We start from the raw sequence: 20487 nt of genomic DNA on the forward strand, positions 1-20487 counted from the left end.
GCCTTTATTGATAAATGGCTAGAAGAAAGCCATTATTAAAAGAAAAGTCCTGTTTTGCGTTTTCACGTCACCAAATCTAATCTCTATACTAATACTAGAAGAGTGATAGTGCCGCAGGAGCTAGGTGGGTTGCCAGTTCGAAACCCTGCTCTGACCGTTTCAGACGTTGTGTCTTTGGTCAAGGCACTTCACGTGCTTTGCCTGCTGGCACTGGTAAGAGGTTTGTCTGCTTCAGAGCAGCTGTGGCTACCATACAACTCACCATTGTCAGCGTGGGAATGTGCGAGTGAATGGTAGTAGTGTAAAGCGCTTTGGGGTCCTCAGGACTTGATAAAGTTGGATTTAGTCTTGCATATACTTTATTTTATTATAATTGCTTATCTTTTATCGTGACACTGTGTGCTTCCATTTAACTACCATATTTTTTCAGACTATAAGGCGCACTTAAAATCCTTAAAATTTCTCAAAACTTGATCATGCCCCCTATATATTATTACCGTTGTGCTTACTGACCAATTTTGTGTGGTACAATGCGCTCAAAAATCTGTTAAAATGTCTAAGTACGACTTTGGTTAGCAACGAAGCCGCTCTGTTCAATGGATATTCAGAGCATTACGGTACACTGTATCATTACCTGATCGGACCCCTGAGCAGTCTACAAGACTGCCTGACTGTAATCTCGAAACTAGAAGTGCATTCATGTAAGGCGGCTCGTACCCGGAGTACATGCTAGCAACAATAAACCCTAGTAAGTTAATTCAATATAAAAGTTAAGTTTATTTTGGCTTTATGTTAAAAACAGGGCAGTGTAGTCCAACTAAGTAAAAATTTCTTGAAATTAGTATATTTTTCCTTGATTTGTCCTGCTAAATAATTTGCAAATGGAATGAATGTTTTTATCCCTAAAATAAGATAATTAGATATCCTGCACTTGGAATAAGATGATAGAGATGAATTGTTCTTATTTTAAGTGCAAAAATCTTATTCCATTGGCAAATAGTCTTATCTACCTTGTTTCATTGCTTCACTATTAGCCAACAAAGCAGTCATCTGAGCAATATTTTCCTGTGTTGATTGCTACCTTGTGTTGATTGCTTGGCGATATGGACCAGAGATAATATCTTGATATTATTATTCTGAATCCTTCTTATTATGTTTTATATAAGTAATAATAAAAAAGGCATCTCTGAATCAAAGATTTATCCCCAATGTTTTATAGGCACATTTTTAACATGACAGCTGTAGATGAATATGAGAAACAGCTGAAAAGTAACCCACTGGAATACATAATAGTATAATTCTAACGCAACACAGACCATCTCGATAGAAACAAAATAGTTTCATCTTATATCTCCTTTAGAAAAATTTCGATATTTTAAAAATCTCGATATATTGGCCAACCCTATTGGTACCACAGTACAGGGTTTCCCCCAGAAGCCTCGCTAAGCCTAGCAGTAGCAGTAATGGATGCTTAAGAATTGACTTATTCAAGCATGGAGCAGAGCGTAGCGTGTTGCATCACTGCACAGTTTAAAGGGGGAGCTCAGACCGTCAGAACCTAATAACTAATAACAGCTAGCATTAGCTTATCCTGTCCAGGAGGTTTACAACTTCCACGTCACAGATACAGGAGCTTTACTGACCTTTTTATGTGGCTCTCAAACATCAGGGTTTACCGTTAGCTTGTAGCATTAGCATAGCATCATGGATCATTCAGCATTTTGTTGTTTTCCTGTCCATCTGCCTTAAAGAAAAAGTAACTCTAAAGAACACTTTTGTGTTCGCCTTGTCAGGTAAAGAGGGTTTTGTCAGTTTTCTTCCAGATGTACTTCCATGTTAGCAGAGTTTAAACTTCTAGCAGCTCATTGTGTTGGACAGGTGGAGTGTCACTGTTATTACAGCACTGCTGCTGGAAAAAGTGTGACAATTTAGGCCAATGAGAATAGATCAGTTTATCGATTTTTACGCAAGTCAGTATCTTTGAGTAAGTCATTGTTTTAGGGTTTATTATGGCAACAAAAATGTTGATTATTTTGACAGCCCAATCCCATTTACAGTTAAGTCAAGTTTATTTCTATAGCACATTTCAGCCGCAATGTGTTTCAAAGTGCTTTACATCATGAAAACATAAAAACATCATAAACACATCGAAACGGTCACTGGTTGTGAGACCATTAAATTGTATCAGGTGAAAACATCAATATACATCAAATATAATGGTCAATGGTCCTGTTATTATGGGTGAAAGCAACTCTCAATTTAAAGGAACTCAGTGTTTCGGCTGATTTACAGTTTTCTGGAAGTTTGTTCCAGATTTGTGGAGCACAGAAGCCGAATGCTGGTTCTCCATGTTGGGTTCTGGTTCTAGGTATGCAGAGTAGATCAGAACCAGAAGATCTGAGAGGTCTGGAGGGTTGATACAGCAACAACAGGTCTTTAATGTATACTGGTGCTACACCCTTCAGTGATTTGTAAACTAACAGAAGCACTTTAAAATCTATTCTCTGAGCTACAGGGAGCCAGTGTAAGGACTTTAGAACTGGGGTTATGTGCTCTGTCTTCCTGGTTTTAGTGAGAACACCAGCAGCAGCTTTCTGGATCAGCTGCAGTTGTCTGATTGATTTTTTTGGGTAGACCTGTGAAGACACCATTGCAGTAATCAATGCAACTAAAGATGGATTAGTTTCTCTAGATCTCGTTGGGACATCAGTCCTTTACTCGTGGACATTATTTGAATCCTGGAAAGGTTTTGCTACAACCTGTGTAGGAGACACAAGAATGTAGAAGAATGTCTGGTAGAAGGCAACCAAGAGTAGCCTTTTTGCAAAATGCTGTTTGTTGGAGAAAATTTACTAAATATAGTGACATATAGTGGTGAGAGTATAATAATATGGGGATGCTTTTCTTCAGCAAATCAGAGTTGATGAGAAAGATACATGGAGCAAAGCACAGGGCAGTCTTGGAAAAAAACTTGAAAAACCCTTGGATGAAGTTAATTTTCCAGCAGAAAAAATAATTCTAAAGACAATCAGAGTGATAATGATGAGGTCTAGATTCAAACATTCTCATGTGTTCAAGTGGCAAACGTGGTTAAATCAGGACTTGAATATTGCTAATCAGGCCATCTCTAGCTAATCTGATGTTTGTGGATTTTAAGGAAATTATGTTTCCTTTTCCTTCTACTTCACTTCAATTTTGCACCACTTTGGGTTGATCTATCACATACAATCCCCATAAAATGCTTTGTAGCTGTTGAAGTTTGTAACTGTAACATGCCAAAATGGGGAAAACTAAGAGGTATAAACAGTTTTGCAAGGCACCGTATATCTTTAGGGCAGAGGTGCCGGCGTTGGATCGCTGTGCAGCCATAACTCATCAGCTGTGTGCGGGGGCCTGGCCAAGCATGCCTTAGATCATGCTGCAGTCTTCCTGCGAGGGCCTTAGATCCTGTGACTCAGCCTTCCTCTGCTCTGCCTGGACGCTGTTAATGCCTGTAAAAAGCCACACACACACACACACACATGCGTACACAGATGCATGAAACCATATAACATGTAGGTCACTGAAGGCATGTGAGGCTCTTTGTGTTACCTATGTCAACGTTTTGCAGTGTTAGGCCAAAAAGCACCTGGTCGGATTAGGGATACAGCGGCTTGTAACTAAACAATGACCTCACCTCCATTATCTCCTCCTGGCTTCTTTGGCTTTTGTACTTAAGACCGCATTACCTCAGAGGTGTATTGTTTCTCCAGATCAAAATAAAAAGAAAAATGTCAGAGTAACTGCAGGATTTTCTTTGGACTGCATTTGGATTTGGCTGGAAACCATCAGCTTTTGTGGTTGATGCAAATAAGGTAAGCGGCGGTATAGCTTTCTTAGTCTCAAGTTGATTGAATAACGTCTAGGATGACAGGTGTCTACTTTCCTGTTATACTGCGGTCTGGCCAAGGCTCTGCAGCTAATCGCCGCGGTTAGAGTTGTGATTCCACCATGTCTGCATCCGTAAAAAAAAAAAAAGGAAGTAAGAAGAAGCAGACTTATGAAAGCTGCATGAAAACCAAGAGAAAGTTAATTAAATACGTATAAAAGCATAACACTTTTTCCAAACTCAAATATCTAATGGGGGTACAGTGTTGTAAGGCCAAACTGCAGTGATAAAGCATCTTTGGGGCTTGCAGATATATATCCTTACAGCATTTTTCTTCTTTTCCACAAAGCAAGCCTCTAACTGTGCTGGCTTTGCAAACGGCGTAGTTAGCGTCGAGATTTTCACTCAGTTTTGCATATGCCACAGAAAAGACATTATTTCATGCACCACCGAGACTCTTGAGCATTGAGAAGCATCAAGTGTCATCCAGCGTAGTGTTTGATAAGTGCGCTGCCGCGTTCTGCGACGACACCTTAGATGCATGCAGTACGAACTATGAATGAACAACGAGGCTTATCCTCCCACTTGGAGCAAAAGGTGTTAGTCAGCCCTAAGAGTGAGAAAGTCACTGCTACTTTTACCACCGAGCCACCGCACGAGTTTCCTTTCTGCTGCGTGTGGCTGATTGTGTTCAACTTTTCCTTTTGCAGAGGAAAAAAGAAGATGTAATGAAGAACATTTACAGCACGGTGGGATGGGGTTTGCAGGATTCTGGAGGTGTAGAAATACGAAGCACGAGGGTAGCGCTTTGTCAGGCAGCTACGCATACCTTACCCCGACTTCTTCTGCCTCCAGCTGTGGTGTGTTGTTCTTGGCCTGAGTCGGGAAAGACCGAAGCAAACAGTTTTATGTTATGTACTGAGGAAACGAAGTGCGCATCTTGGAGTTTGCCAGACAGAAAGAAAGGGTGTTGTGTACAAGTTTGTGAAATGGTCCGAAAACTCCCTTTTTGCTTGCTTTCATTGAACAGAACTTGGTGTATTTTGTTTGCAAAATGAATACATAAAGAGGAACTGCAGAAGTTTGTGGAGATGTTTTTACAACTTGTTGCAAAAGGGCTGGAGATGAAGTGACTGTGACCTACCAGAGCAAACCTGACACGCTAAGTTTCATACGTAGTAATTGTTTTTTTTTTTCAGTTCCTCCTTTGGTTGTTGTTTTGAAGACAATGAAAAAGTTTGTTTTCTTGAAAAACATAATGACTTTTCTAATGTAGACCATGCCAATTTCTCTTTTAAACAAGTTTCTCTTGGTGTGAGCTAAACTGAATAACGTCCAACTAAAAGAGAGTCCATCGAAAGAAAAAAAATGTAGAAGCCAAATGATTAGAATAAGTGACTTTGCTCTGATTAATAAACTGTTGAATAAATGAAACTGGTAGTTTAAATAACTGTTATCCTTATCCTTTAGCCATGATTTGGCTGTGTTCAATGTTTTTTTTTAATTTACTGGTACATCCGAATTATTTAAGATACCAGTAAATAAGTTGAAATGGTGAAACTCCTACATACAGTCGGTGAAATAAGTATTCATTTCTGTGCTAATTTTATAGGTTTACTTAATACAAAAGCATATTCTCTAAGTGTTCTGGTAGTTTCATAATGCAGAGATGCAGAATATATCAACAAAAAGATTAAGTACAATTAAAAATGTCTCATGCATGTCATTGAGAGAAATACAGTGCCTTGCATAAGTATTGACGCCTCTTGCTAAGTGGTGCTGAGAAAAGGTGTGTTTATACTGACACATCATGTGACACTCAAGTGAACTTTATTTCACTAATTATGTGACTTTTGAAGGTTGGTGGTTGCACCACAACCTTTAAGGGGCTTCATAGCAAAGGGGGGTGGATACATATTCACATGTCAAGTTTAATTTTTTTTATATTTGTTTTATTCTTCTCTCACATATATTTTTCTCATTTAACTTCACTAACTTAGATAATTATCAGCTTAACATTATCTGTAGCTGGTCACCAGGTTTTCCAATCATCTCAGGAGGGATGCGTAAACTCTCTAAAGCTTTTAAATCTGCTGCTTCGTAATTTGAAGCACTTCAGCTTTGAAGCTTAAGTGCTGTGGTCCTGGATTTCTCAGCAAGCGCTCCTATTTTTTGGAGTTTCAATCGCCCTGCCCCAGTAGCAGGAAAACTCTGTTTCAACTCTGTGCTTTACAGTAGAGGTGGTACTTTTCAGGTTCTACTCAGCTTTTCTCTTCTTCTGAAAATGGCAGGATGAGCTTGATTTTGGTTCCTTCTGATGCCTATATGTATAAATCTGAGACAGGTGTGCCCTCTATAGCCAGGGGATGACGACGTTCAGTCATTTACAGTGTAGCGCGTTAATGGTTCTCTGTGCTACTGTGGTCCAATGGCATTCAGATCTTTAACATGTTCTTTAAGTTACCAGATAAAATGCTGACTTTCATTTGGAAAGAGGATTTTTTATCATTTAGCAAAAGTTTGATCCTTTTCCTCATAACCCCAGGTAAGACACTTCTGACCTAATCTCTGGTTCAGGTGTCGTTTGTCACCATGAATGGGACAGTTAAAGCCCCAGTGTCCTTGGCTACATGTATAACTGCCCCTTTTTTCAACACTTTTTCCTTCTACTCAACTTTCCATTAGCCACAATCATTAAAATTAACAAATTTGTTTAATGAATCTACACAAAATAAGCTTCCATTTTGAATTCAATTACTTTACAGCGATATTCAAATTATTTCACCTTTATTTTACCATCAAAAAACAGCACTAATTTAGTTTCGTATGTGGTATAAAAATCGTAACTTCTGTATTAGTGTTTCTACTGTATATGAGCTCCTTTCTGATGTGACTCCTTTGGATCATCATAAATTAGCAACATTTGTGATAAATTGAGGGAGGATATTTAATATCAACACAATGCAGGTGCACATCTTTGCGATAAGATTGATACAGTTCTGTAATTAAAACTATAATTATACTTGAAAAGTAGATGTGGATTAGACTTGTTTCTATAGTAATACAATTATTTCAATCTGATGATATTGAAAGACTTGATACAGACAAAAAAAAGTATTTCCACTGGCTTCTGTTTTTTGAGGCATCACTTTTAAGGTTTTTACAGTAATAAATTGTTTTGTCTAATAACTGCATCATTTCTGCAAAGAGTGGCATTGCCTCATGTTACATTGAAATTTTCCGTGCAGGTCGAATGCAAATGTTAACATTTGCTCTGGAATTTGCATCAGTTGGCCTCAACCCCGGTGTGCACATGTACCGTAACTAGTTTTTCCAGTGCCGTATTTTCACGAGGCACACTTTCCTCTGTTGTGGGTGGTAAATGACACCTCGATGCACAGTTTTGACGTAAGAAAATCTTTCCTTTTAAGGAACACTGTAATGTGACATTGTAAAACTTTCATGTTAAAATGAAAAACATGAAGGATTAATTGTCTTAAGTAAAAAGCCTGCTCTTTGTTGCCTTTTTTTTTTTAAGACCGGAAGCTTGGTTTAATATACAACAAACAAAACCGAGTCATCTTGTGTCTTTTGATGTAGTTTCTCCAGGCTATATGATCCACTTTCTTGCGCTATTAAATAACTGCGAACTTATAAGACTATAGTGTTATTTATCTGCTGAATAAAAGCAGCGTTCATCACACACTGATCCTGTGACGGCCTTTATCTCGCCACCTCAAGCAAAATGAGCCTGAGCCTTCCACCTCCTGACTAGTGTTGAATGTTTCACAAGAACCTTGCACCTTGATGAAAAAACATTCGAGCTTGTGGGAGGATGAATAATATTTTACTCACATACTGTGTTTTTGCCGTTGCGTCTCTACAGCAACTCGGACACACATATGTGTTCGTACCCAGTCAGAGGAGCAGCTGTTTTCTGCCGTGTGCTCAGTGTCTGGTCACAGCTCCTCGATATTCACTTAATATTTCCAGCAAAACCTTAAAAGATGGCCACATTAAAGTGGCGAAGAGCCTTTATTTTGAGTTTGGGTTTGCATGAAATGACACGTCATCACTGCAGCCCTGACGGAAGACGGCGTTGCTTTAAATAAGCATGGCTCACTGCTTTTTCTAAACTAAATGTTGTGCAACTTTAACCTTTACACCAGGGGGTGTTTGGCTGATATTTACAGTGTCAGAAGGAAGAATGGCCTAACGCATTCTTGAGAATAGACCGCATAGCGGTCGGATATCAGAGGTAACAGAGCCTTCTTTCAGTTCGCAGCTTTAGGAAAAATCTTCATTCTCAAGTGCTTCTGTTTTGGAAGAGCGTTTCTGAATGGCTTCATTATTGGCGGCCAAATAACACCAACAATAAATAAAACTTGAATGGAAAAGTTTACAAATATACACTTGAGTGGATAGTTAACCGATCAAACTATCAATGGAATTAAAAAAAAAACAATCCTCACAATCTAAGTTTCAGCTTTATGCTATAATTCCTCTTTTTATTTTTATATTTTGCCAATTTCTCAAAACAAAACAATCTGGTTCCTGATATAATTTTTTTTTTTTTACAGTGTGTTTACCAGTTTATAGATTTTTTAATTTTAATCATCCGCAACTCACGCAGAACTTTCCTGCACATCTCCATGGTCCTTTGCCAGGCCATAAAGGTGTAAAGCAGCAAGAAATACGTAGGATGTTCTTCTCACTTTAATCATACATGGATCTTTTAACACCACCTGAGTTATAAAATCCATTTACTGTGCCTTACAAAACCTGCACATTACATTTGGCACATTGTAGCCACAAAATATAATGCATTTATTGGGGTTTCCTGTGACAGATCAAGGCAAGAGAAGTGGAGGAATGTGAAAATCTGAAGCATGCGGTAAGCATTCAGATGCATTCTGAACCTGTTGCGCAACACCCTCAGCATGTCAGATTCTGCTGATCAACATATTCCTCACATCAGACAGACGCTGGGAGACGATATGAAGTCTCCGTTCTGTGTTCGTCAGTGGCCTGAACATCTGTTGCTGCCGTCTTTGCGTCATACTAGGTCACTCTTGTTCTGTAATCCCGTTACCCCCTAATGTTGACGGCGGTTGTAGATCGGGGGGCATACTGTTGGGTCAGTTTCAACCCCCGATTCTGTGTAGGGACATTTCAGTTGATCTCAAGGCGAAATAAACACATGCAAATCAGAACAGGGCGATGTGAAAAAGGCTTTACGGCCTTCAAAGCTTAGAATATTGTTCTAAACACACAAACGCTTCTCCAAACATCTCCGAGACCTCGTCCCTGACCTGAACTCTGGGGTGTTCCTTGGTCTCCGGGGGCTGTTTGCTCACTGCATCACTTGAGCAAACCTCTGAGACCGTCACAGATCAGCTGTATTTACAGTAAAATTACAGAATTCGAAGTTTGTGGTCGGAACACGACAAAAGGTGAAAAGGCTCAAGTGGAGTGAGCAGTTTTTGCAATGCGCTGCATAAGGACTCTTTCTTTAATAACTGCACAGGAATGAGTTAAGATGTGGTTTTCTTACTTTCATGATTAAAACAGTTTAATAGCATTGTATATCAGACATGTCACCCTGTCATTTCTACGCATCTCTTTTCTTCCCTGGCCCTCGCTTCTTTTCCTTACAACGGGATTTAGCACATCAATGGTGGATTAGTTCGTTTAACAAAAGCATACAACTGCAAAGCCCCTCTTCACTCGTCCTTCCAGCCTGACTTGTGGACCTCACACACAGCTCCCCCCCCCCCCCCCCCCCACCCCCGGTATTTGGTTTGTGTGTGTGGTCGTGGGTGCTAGGCTGAATGGATCTTCGTTTGAAGATGATAAAAAGCTTTGCAAGTGTTCAGAGATGCACAGACACATGTGTGCACTGCAAAAAGGGAACTAAACGTAAGTAAAGTTTTCTTGAAATGTATGGATTTTTCCTTGATTTGAGCAGCTAAATAAGACTATTTGCCAATGGGATGAGTATTTTACCCCTAACATGAGATAATTAGATATACTGCACTTGAAATAAGATGATGGAGATGAATTGTTCCTATTTTAAGTGCAGAAATCTTATTCCGTTGGCAAATAGTCTCATTTTTGCTGCTCAAAACAAGGACAAATACGCTCATTTCTTGGAGATCTGACTTATTTTCAGATCTCTTTTTGCAGTGTGGAGGGTGTTCTGTGAGGTTTTAGTTGAGGGCGGCACGATGGAAGTTAATGCTTTATTTTCACAGACCAACAGGAGAAAAGTTGTCAAAGTTCTTCTTTATACACTCGCTATTTAGCCACAATGTACAATTTTATCAGTCATTTCTATGTGAAACAGTGTCCTAAAGCTGCCAATCTATTGTTCTCGTACCTCATGTTTCCTCTTGCTTTATTGGGTGTGGAAAGTTGCGTCCTCTGCCCTTGTGGCCATTACATGCTTGCCCGTAGATTCTCCAGCTTCAGAGCTCTGCACAGTGGAAATTGCTGCGCACTATGCCAAGAGGAGGGGGCTCGATCTGGAGAGGCACGTTTTTAAGTGTGCATCTGAGAGCCAGCTTGTCCCGACAGCAGAGGAAAACCCCACGGCCAGCTCAGGAAGGATGCTCCCCATTTCTCTCCCACACGCAGGGCGGTAATGGTTCGCGCCACATGCCGTTAATCACCTGAAGGCGTGACAGGGTTTAGGATGTAGATGTGTCAGAATGAGGGGGCGAGCTGGAAATATTCCATTAAGGCGGCACGTGCCTCTTAAAGCCCACAGTGCAACGTAGAGGTGGGCGTGTTTAGCTGCTATTCATTTAGCTTTAGCCTTTGATAACAGCTTGCCTTTTTAATTTTAGAGTGGGGGCTTACAGTTTTTTAAGTGACTGAAATATTTTTCTTCTTTTTTTTTTTTACAAGCATTACTGCTTCAAATTTAATGGTACTAATTTCAATCAGGTCTAAGTCGTTAAGAATATTGATCAGACAAGACGAGGGCAGCAGATATCAGATGTCATTTTGGTTGAATTACTGCGATAGACTTGTAACCTGACAGCTGGAGATAGCCACGAGCGCCCCTCACCAGCCCACAAGGGATAAATGTGTTAAAAAATGGATGGATGGATGGATGGCTTTTGGTTGAATTGAAAGAATTGTTGCTTTAAAATGGAGCGCCGCTTTAAAGGTATACTATGCAACCGGGGTTGATTTTCCAGCGAGGCTCCCCCAAGAGGGCGAAAGTAAAAGTGCACTGTCGTAAAGATGCTCAGCTGTTCTGGTTCCTCCGTCAAGCCAGGCGCGGTTATTATTATTATTTATTTATGTTGGCGAGACGCTACCGCCTCGCCAAGCTGCAGCCGCCGCCGCCGCGGTAGCGTCTCGCCAACATAAAAAAAGATTATTATAATAATAATAATAATAATAATAAAACTCGATATGCTTGCATGTTTATGTGATCGGCTGAGCGGAGCGGGGGGGGGGGGGGAGACAAACTTTGCACCGCTGACCGGCTGAGCGGAGCGGCGCGCATATCGAGTTAGTTTTATTTTTTTATTATTATTTTTTTGGAATGTCGGCGAGGCGGTAGCGTGAGGGAAACCCTACAATGTTACTTACAATCACATCAGCAGAAACGCGAGGTCCGCGTCAGCCTTGCAGCCTTCTATGTTCACCCGTGTACGACTCCTCTCTCTGTCCAGAGCCCTTTTCCTCTTTCTTGCCTGCTCCAACATGGGCTTTCGCTGTTTTCTCGCTGGTTCCGCCATGATAACTGCACAAATATCGCCACTGCGCTACCAACGAGCACACCTTTCACTGCGGGCGTGTAGCAGTTCTCGCCGTAAAGCAAGACCGACTCTCGTGATGCACACGAGACTTCTGAGCCTGTGACTGCGGGCCGACTGCTCCTGCAATTGCAAGTGCGGTAATTCCCCCACAGACCACCAGGGCGGCCGAGATAACCTTAGTTCAACCTGAAATGACTCATTTAATCATCCAAAACGGTATGGAACACATTAATTAACTGAAAAATGTTGCATAGTATGCCTTTAAATCATCGCTTTGCATCAAAAGAGCTACAGTATATTGGCTTGATTGCCGCCAGTGAGTGTAGCCAAATCAACTATTCATTGAGTCATCAAGAGCTTCAGGGAGAGAAGTGAAGCAAGCTTCAGAGCGCCGAGAGCGTCCAGCAAATGCCAGCACCATCTCGTAAGGAGCTTTCAACCCGAGAGGATCGGGTTGCCACCAGTTAAAGCTTGGTCAGGAATGGCAGCAGGCAGGGGGAAGTGTGTCCGTCTTAGTGTAAAGAAGGTCAACAAAGAAGCTATGTGTTTCCTAGAAAAACATCAAGTATAGTGAAATTCTGCAGGAAGTACAGTGCTGGAGAAAAGGAATTTATTAGATGATTTACCCTTCATTCTTTTTGGGACATCTGGAAAAATGACTGTTCATGGAAGAAAAAGTAAATGTTACCATGTGTCACGCTGACAGCATGTCCTCCTTATGTTGCCTCTTGTCTAAGGGAGTGGACTCACGCATACGTTTGCCTAGAAATGCTTCTAGGAAAATGAATAAATAAGGAGATCCAAACAACCCCCAGAAAAAAACGTTCCTGAAGGATCCAGAAGCTACTGATGAGCGGTACTTTCTCCAGCATAATGGAGCGCCATGTCAGTCAAAAGGCAAAAATTATAACTTTGTGGCTTAGAGATTACAACATTGAGCCTCAGTATACTAAAGAAACAGCAATACAAAAGCAGTGAAGTTTTTAAAAAAACAACTTTTTACATGACTCAAAACCTAAGCCATTATTGTGCATTTATTTGTTTAGAGCTGCAGTAAGTTTTCTGCAAGCTCTTAACTTTTTACCCTACCAAAGTGTTCTGCTGCTGTGATGCAGGGGTTCTGATGTCTCAAATCTGAGGAACTGGCAAGGTCAATTTGCCCCAGATGGGCTTCGCATGGCAAATCTGTTAAACTTTATTCAACATTCTTATTTTTTTTTTCTACCTTTACTGTGATTTTAATATCAAGGGGCCACACAGACCCTAGGGATACTAGGGAAATCATCCTGGAGCCATTCTTTGTGGGGAGGTTCATGTCAAGCTCTAGTGGCTTGGTCTTTACCCATGGGATCCAGCTGTGCAGGGGCCTGGGTGGAAGGCCAAAGTGTGGCAGCTTCTACAAATTGAAAGGAGCCACCTGATGATTTCTGGGCATCTGATAAGAACACTCTTTGGGCGCTTATCCCACTGGAAAGATGCTGCAGGGTGGACTCAGGACTCGGTTGGAGAAAAAAAGCTTTTAAGCTTATGGGAATGCCACCTGAGATGACCCGAGGTAACGGAGGATAAGCATTTCAAGGGATTTCTACTGCTTTTTTTGATTTAATTAGTATTTGTTGTTTATCCAACCCTTTCAGACTGAAGGATTAACACAAATGTAATTGCGTGCAGTCCTTTAAAAGGATCATAACACAGTTCCTGAGGACATTACTCTGTGTGGACGTTAACCATGAGATGATGTGTGTGGCTGATCGAATGCATTTCATACCAAAAAGGATAAAACTCTGGGCAAAGAGGTGACTAACACAATGGCTCTGCTCCGTTTTGTGTCTCTGCTGTTTTCACAGTAATGATGCAAATACTTTTTGGTTTGCAACAGAACATGTATATTCTTGTTTATTTGATGGCTCTGGTACAATAACGACCGAGTTAATTCCACTGAGAAGTACAACACTTTGGTTTTCTGGAGTTTTGTCTTTGTTGGTGAATCAGCTGCGTTGGATGGCCGTGTTTCTCCAGCGATCAAACGTCCTTGGTGTCGGTCTTTCTTGGCACTTCCAAAGACCCCAGGTGTCTTACGTGTCCTGTGCCCAGACACTGTGCCAACCTCTGCTGCTCCCAGGCCACGTGGATATTGTTCTCTGCTGCCCATTGTGCGTGACCCAGGTTCAAGGGGAAACAGCTGGCGTATCCCTCAGTATGTATGGGCCTGCTTGGCATCAACACTGGGCTTATGTCATGGTGTAATCTCTTCCCCACTCCACCCCACCCCCCCGTTTGTTACAAAACCATGAAGACTGGAGTCAACCATCTCAACGGTGTTGATCGACGTTTTCCGCACAGTCAGGTGTGCAAATGTGTTGTTCACAGGAGATGAAAAAAATTTTCCCCTGAAATGACTGAAATATAAAAAAGGGCTTCCTATAAAATCCAGCGTAAGCAACTGCCTCCAGAAAACACCTAATCGGTACATAAGGTAATTTAATCTCTGTGTAAATACAGCTGTTGTCTGAAGGCCTCAGAGGTTTGCTAGAGAAGATTAGTGAACAATCAGGCTGATGAAGACCAAGGAACACATCAGACAGGTCAGGGAAAAAGTTGTTAAAAGACGTTCTGCCTCTGTTGCTGTAGTAGATGTGACAACATGACTTGTTTAAAAAGTGTTAGAAGGTTAATCGGTGGTCTGGTGGTAAAGTCATTAAGAAACTACCTCTAGCTTCTTTAGTTATTGTAGAAGCAACTTTTTTAGGAAAATTGTATTTTCTTAAAAAAGATGATTGAATGTTTTTTTCCTGTAGCTGCATATACTAATCATAATCTGAGGTCTACGTTTGATTAAACTCAAAGCAGAAAAACATCTGCGCTTTTTAATTATTTGTTTATTTATCCCAAAATATGTGTTATCGCAGCATTTGACAATATGATTGCGTAATATCACTCCATAGTAACCAGGGGCTCTCCAACTCAAACTCTTAGATGCATTCCTGTTGTAACACACCTTGATGAAATCTGCCATTTTACTCAGGTGTGCTGGAACAGGGTTTCGTCTAAAAGTTGCAGGATGGTGGTCTCCAAGCATTAAGCAGCGAAGCAAGCAGGTGGCCAGTGGTAACTCTGGAGGAGCTGCATAGAGCCACAGCTCAGATGAGAGAATCTGTAAACAAGTCAGGCATTCCTCAAATCAGAACTTTATGAAAGAAGCAGGGCATATAAGGTCTTGTTAAAATAAAGTGATATGAAGTGTTGTTTCCCACAATCCTCTGTGGGACCCTCTGACATGTGAGGCTTCAAATGACTAAAGATTGGGACTGAGGTTCTGGACCAGACGAGGACCCTAAACAACCCAGAACAGTTTTAGATTAAATAGAATTAAATCCAGTTAAGAACGTTGGGGAAGACTTCAAATTGCTGTTCAGAAAAGCTCTCCATCCAGTCTGCATATGCTTGAACTAATTCTCAAGCAATTGGGCAAAATTTTTCAAGATGTGCAAAGCTAATACAGACCCATGGGTCCTGCTGCTGGAACTGCAGCAACAAAAGTGATTATACAACTGAGAGGAGTTAAATCCATATCCCTGCCACACATCAGATTTATATGTGTAAATAAAAAATAAAGAGCCATTCATCATTTTCTTTCCATTTGATAGTTATACAGCACTTTGTGTTGAACCATCACATAAAACTCAAATACCATATACTGAAGTGTCTGGTTGTAACGTGACAAAATGCGAAAAGGTTTTACGGATACGAATACTTTTTCTTGGCACTGTATATGTGCATATACAATACAATGACAACATTATTCCCTGGGGGGGGGGTGGTTAGGAGCTGCCGTCAAGGCAGGAAGTGATCCCGCATTGAGTGAAGTTGCACTTCCTGTGCTCTGATTCTCCTCCTCAACGCTCAGGGTTTCTGCTTTGCTCCGTCTTTGTTTTAATCTCACCTTATTTACCTGCTCCTTTTCATGATCGCATGACTTAACGTCGGTTTTCAAGCTAGTTTTGGTCAGAACAACAAGCGAAGATGTCTGCTGAGCTGCAGGTCAGCAGCAGTATAGCCAAGTTGACGATGGGCTCATAGACAATCTGACATCCAGCTTTTATGACCTGATTGCTGTTCTGAAAAATGGGAGCCCGTTTGAGTTGCATTTCCTCATACCTTATAGAGTAAATTCCTCTCAAATGAGGAAAGGAGGCCTGAGCAGGGGCGCATTTCCTGAGTCACCGGGTTCAGAGTGCTCCTGTACCTCTACAAATGGTGATGTAAGCCCCTGGAAATGCCATAATATGACTATTTGTGCTGTTGGGTATTGTGTGGGGTTTCACTGTCGCATGGGTTGTGAGAAAGAATCAGATAAACCAGAGAGATCTGGCTATTTTTTTTTTTTTTTTTTACATTTTTTGCAGAAATGTTAGCATTAAGAAGATGTTAAAACTAGCACAGAAAAGTAAAGGTTACCGGTACGTTACACTTGCCTCGTTTACTGATCGCATGTCTTCATGTTTGCTCAATTGTCTGCAGTTTCCAGAGTGTGGCTTCTTCGGCATGTATGACAAGATCCTGCTGTTCCGCCATGACTTAAATGACGAGAACATCCTGCAGAGGCTGACGTCAGTAGAGGACATCCATGAAGGGGACCTCATTGAGGTGGTGCTGTCTGGTATGTATGCAAACCACCAGTGAGGATGTGAAAATGAGGTACAATTTTCTTCCTATTAGCACCTGATCAAAGGTGAAGGAAAACACTCTAAAACAAAATACAGCTCACCTCTATCTTATTCGCCCCACATAAAAAGTTTTTATATATTTTACTGCCTTCTTAAAGTATTTGAAATTTTTCCCAATTTGTCGCATTACAGCCACGAACTTCAGTTTGTTTTAGACAGGAAGTGAGTGAAGACACCATCACAGAGGGAAACACGGTGGTGGCTGCATCATGGTGTTCTAGCTATTTAGTCTAACTGAGCTTGAGGCGTTAATGTAAAGAAGAATGGCTCAAAATGTCAACCTCAAGCTGGTAGAGACATACGCTCAAAGACCTGCAGCTGTCATTACAAAGTATTTACTCAGTGGGGCTACCTGCACAAGCATCCCACACTTTTCAGATTTATTTTGTTGAAAATGTACATTGTGTTGTTCTCCTTTGTTTAATGCTTTGTGGTGGTCTAACACTGAAAAGCCCTATGAAATATGTTGATGTTTGTGGTTTTAACATCATAAACTGGACAATTGATGGGGAGGGAATACTTTCTAGATAAAGCTAATAAAAGCCCAGAAATAGGCTGGACCAACAAATGTAACGAGAAGAGTCTGACACAAATTTGACGGCACCCTTTAAATCTTCGACCTGACAGTCTGTGTTCAGCGATTATATACAGTTTCTAATGCTTGGAAAGTAGCCCGGTTTTGGTTCCGTCTGTTCTTCTCCAAACACACTTGACGACAGTTCAGCACGAAAATCAACAAAAAATTCACAGAGCTGTTTAACCCGACTGTTTTAAAATCCAAACAGTTGCAAAGAAATCTATAAACTTAAAGGAGCTCCACTGCTTGCAATAAATGCCCAGAAATCGTTATTCATATTTTTAATTGCACAGCACTAAGTTCAGTAGATTCCATATGTATTAAAACTTTCTACTTTAATAAAATAGCTTCAATAGAGCCATAAAAGATTCTTCTGATCGCTGTCGCCAGTGCATGTTTGTCATCCTTCCTCTGCAGCTTTTGCTCACCTTTGTAGCCGTTTCACAGGTGTGAGCCTTATTCCGTTATCGTTTCTCACAATGAATGAATCAGCTTCCTTTGCAAGCGCTGCGACTTAAAAAATGGCTCAGAATATCCATTCTGCTCTAATCTGTTCTGCAGCTCCATCTGTCTCTACTGGGAAGCACCTGATACCACCTGCGCTGCATATCCCACTGTCTCTCCTGGGCCGAGGGGTTTGTTTGCAGGGATTTAGACAGCGGATGACTGTATAGGTTTAGGATCCCAGGATTCCTCAGGCATCAGGGCTGAGGAATGTAGACTTAAGACTGGAGAACTTCCTTCTTCTTTTTTTTTCTCTCTTTATGTCTTTGTTTGTCTTTTTGTTTCAGTCTGTAGCTGTCTGCCTGCTTCCTTTCTCTCTCATCTAATCCATCCTACCCCTGTAAACTCATCTGCAGGTGTAAGCTCGGAAAGTTGAGCTAGGCGATTTCTGAACTGCCTGATTAAAACTCCTGTGGAAGATCTTATGTTTGATACACCAAAAGGGAACTAGCTTTTGTGGTTTAATCAGACATTTAACGCAGTTTGTGACAGAGAAGCTAAGTAAAGCGCCACATTCCCAGGCCTTTCATTTGCTACAGAACAAACATGAACCTTTTCTACCCTCCCGGTTTTGTCTCCTGTCATCTTCTGCTCGTTTTCCCTCTACTGGTATGTTGTTGGATTCTGCGGCTGTGGGAGAGGGACGATCTGAATATCTTCCTCCCTGCAGGAGAGAGGCAAGAGGTGGCTTTTTCTTGGCCGTCAGCTCAAAGGGAAAAGCGCTTGTTTTTCCTGCAGTAAGTGATTGTAGCAGACCCACAGAGTGTAAACAGGCTCTGATGTGCAGGGCGGCCCCTGGACACAGCGAACACTGCGCAGAGCCCTCATGGCCCTTGAGGTTTGGCCGGACTGTTTTGTCCCTTTGTTCTGTTTTTTTTTTTTTTTTAGCTCCTTTTAAAGCTACTTGCCGAACAGTTCAATAAAATCAAACCACTTCACTTTAGATACATTCTGTCACTAAAAGAACTGTCTTTGTTAGATTCTCTATTTGTTTTGCTATTCCGTTGTAAATCTTTATCTGATCAGGATAAAATCTTGCCTCCCAAAAAACAAGCTTCACATGCTTCTGGTGACATCACCTCAGCACAAGGCTGCTAATCAGATATTAAAATCAGACAAAGCAGTAAGAAATCTACCCCAAAATAGTTTTGGTAGGGAGGTAATACTTTTAGGATTGACCCTAAACTAAAGATTGAGCTTCATAGAGGAAGGATACGATTTCATTATTGGTTGAAAATGTCACCAGTCTTGGCTTCTCTGCTCTTTAAATTTCTGTTAGGTTTAAATTGCAGAAACAGAGCTCTGTGTTTTAGTTTCCAAACTTAACATTTAAACACAGCCTTTGTAGGAATATTTTTTTTTTTAAGGGAAGCACAGACTTCTACTTTCAGAGTCTCGTAGCAGACATTTTAAGACATTTTAACCGAGAAAGTAGGGAAATTTATTTCCAGCGTTTATGTTCTCAGATAGAGACTAAAGCAAGCAAAACTGCAGTGGCTAGCTGATCATTCACTGATTTTTTGTTTGTTACAGTTGTTTTTATGGAAACGTAACAATAGTGCAGCAGCTGCAGTTTGGTCTATCACATAAAATCCTAATAAAATGCCTCAATGTTTGTGGTTCCAATGGGACAGAATGTGAAATAGAGGAATAAATACTCTACAATGAACTGTATAACGATTCTGATTCATTCTCTGACTTCAGATACGTTCAAATCTGTGACCAAATCAGGCAGAAGTCGTTGCTTCTCCCCAGTGTTCACCGACGGTAGCTCGTCCACTTCCTTCTTCTGGCTCTTGTGATGTCATCGAGTGCAGATTTTTATTATCTGCGCTCATTAGTAAAGGGGAAATAAACACCGCTGGGTGATATTTTTAAAACTCCACCCACTTTCAGAAGCTCTCTACTGAAAGGCCATGTGAGAACATGTTTGATAATACATGTATTTTCATCAGATGGAAATTTTTTTTTTTTTTCTTCCTCCTTTCAACTCGCTGGCTCATAGCAAACAGATACTGCATTCATTCTTGTGAGAAATACCCTAAAAGGAAAAAAAAAAAAAAGTCATGTTTATGTTTGGTGGTGTTTGTTGCCAATTAGCAGGAGAGGCGTTGGTTGGACCGCTCTGCGACTGCTTAGAAATGTCCCGTTGTTTGCATGATTTGTGAAAGCCGCTATGTTCTCCTGTTGACACGTGACCCGCCGGAGATCTTTCTTCCCGTGTGTCAGTCTGTGCTTCGTGTTTAATTCAATAAGGAATTCCTTACCGTGGTTTAGAATTGTGACATTAAATGTGGAAAACTGATTTCTTTTGAGTTATGGTTTTAACTCTAATTCACCTAAATCTCCTTCTCCAAGTTTGAATCCTGTATCTGGTTTCATAAAAATAAATTAGGTTGGTTGAAAATGACACATTTCCGTTGTTTTCTAGACAGAACGCCATCACAGAAAGTTTACCAAAGCGAAGAATGTCCTATTTATCCAAAAGGAGACGTGGTGACATCACCTTAGCCACCACACCGGCTTTCACAACCTAGCCTCGGTGTAAAGATTAACTGCCTCTCTTTGGACGCCGTGGCCGCATAAATGATTGCTGGGAACAGCGTTGAGAGAAAACAGAAGTGTCAGTCACAGAAGCCCCCGGAAAAATGAGTTATGTCCTCCTCCTCTTCACATGTCTGATTAATCGACACTGGTTGCCAGCAATGACCGAAGAGTTCACTTTGTTGTCCTCTCCTGATAAAGGTGATTTGTTATTCATGGGTGTGTCTTATCAAACGATAGAACGAGTAAAGGGAATTTGTTGGGCTGAAGATGTGATGCCCTCTACTGCAGCAACGACGGTATAGCAGCGATGTTTGCAGAGCGTCCTCCTGTTGATCTTTAACAGAGATGTGCTGTGCTCTTCCTACACAAGCAGTCAGAGGTTTTTCAGTGTTTCATTTCAGTTTCTGTCACACGTTTTGGGCAGATGCAACAAGGACTCTGCTCTGCCTTGGCGGCTTTTTGCCGCCAAGGCTTTAGCTGACGTGGGTA

The 20487-nt window shown here is 41.0% G+C and overlaps 1 protein-coding gene across 1 annotated transcript in view; it reads left to right on the forward strand.

Annotated features, from left to right (window-relative positions):
• Positions 1-20487, forward strand: part of prkd3 (protein kinase D3) — a 60235-nt gene that overhangs the window by 17514 nt on the left and 22234 nt on the right. Inside the window, exon 3 of the mRNA XM_012862084.3 lies at positions 16165-16303. Within this exon, the coding sequence (XP_012717538.1) occupies positions 16165-16303 (139 nt within the window). The remainder of the gene's footprint in view (positions 1-16164; positions 16304-20487) is intronic.

This window comes from Fundulus heteroclitus, chromosome 19 (genome assembly GCF_011125445.2).
Source record: "Fundulus heteroclitus isolate FHET01 chromosome 19, MU-UCD_Fhet_4.1, whole genome shotgun sequence".
Lineage (NCBI taxonomy): Eukaryota > Metazoa > Chordata > Actinopteri > Cyprinodontiformes > Fundulidae > Fundulus > Fundulus heteroclitus.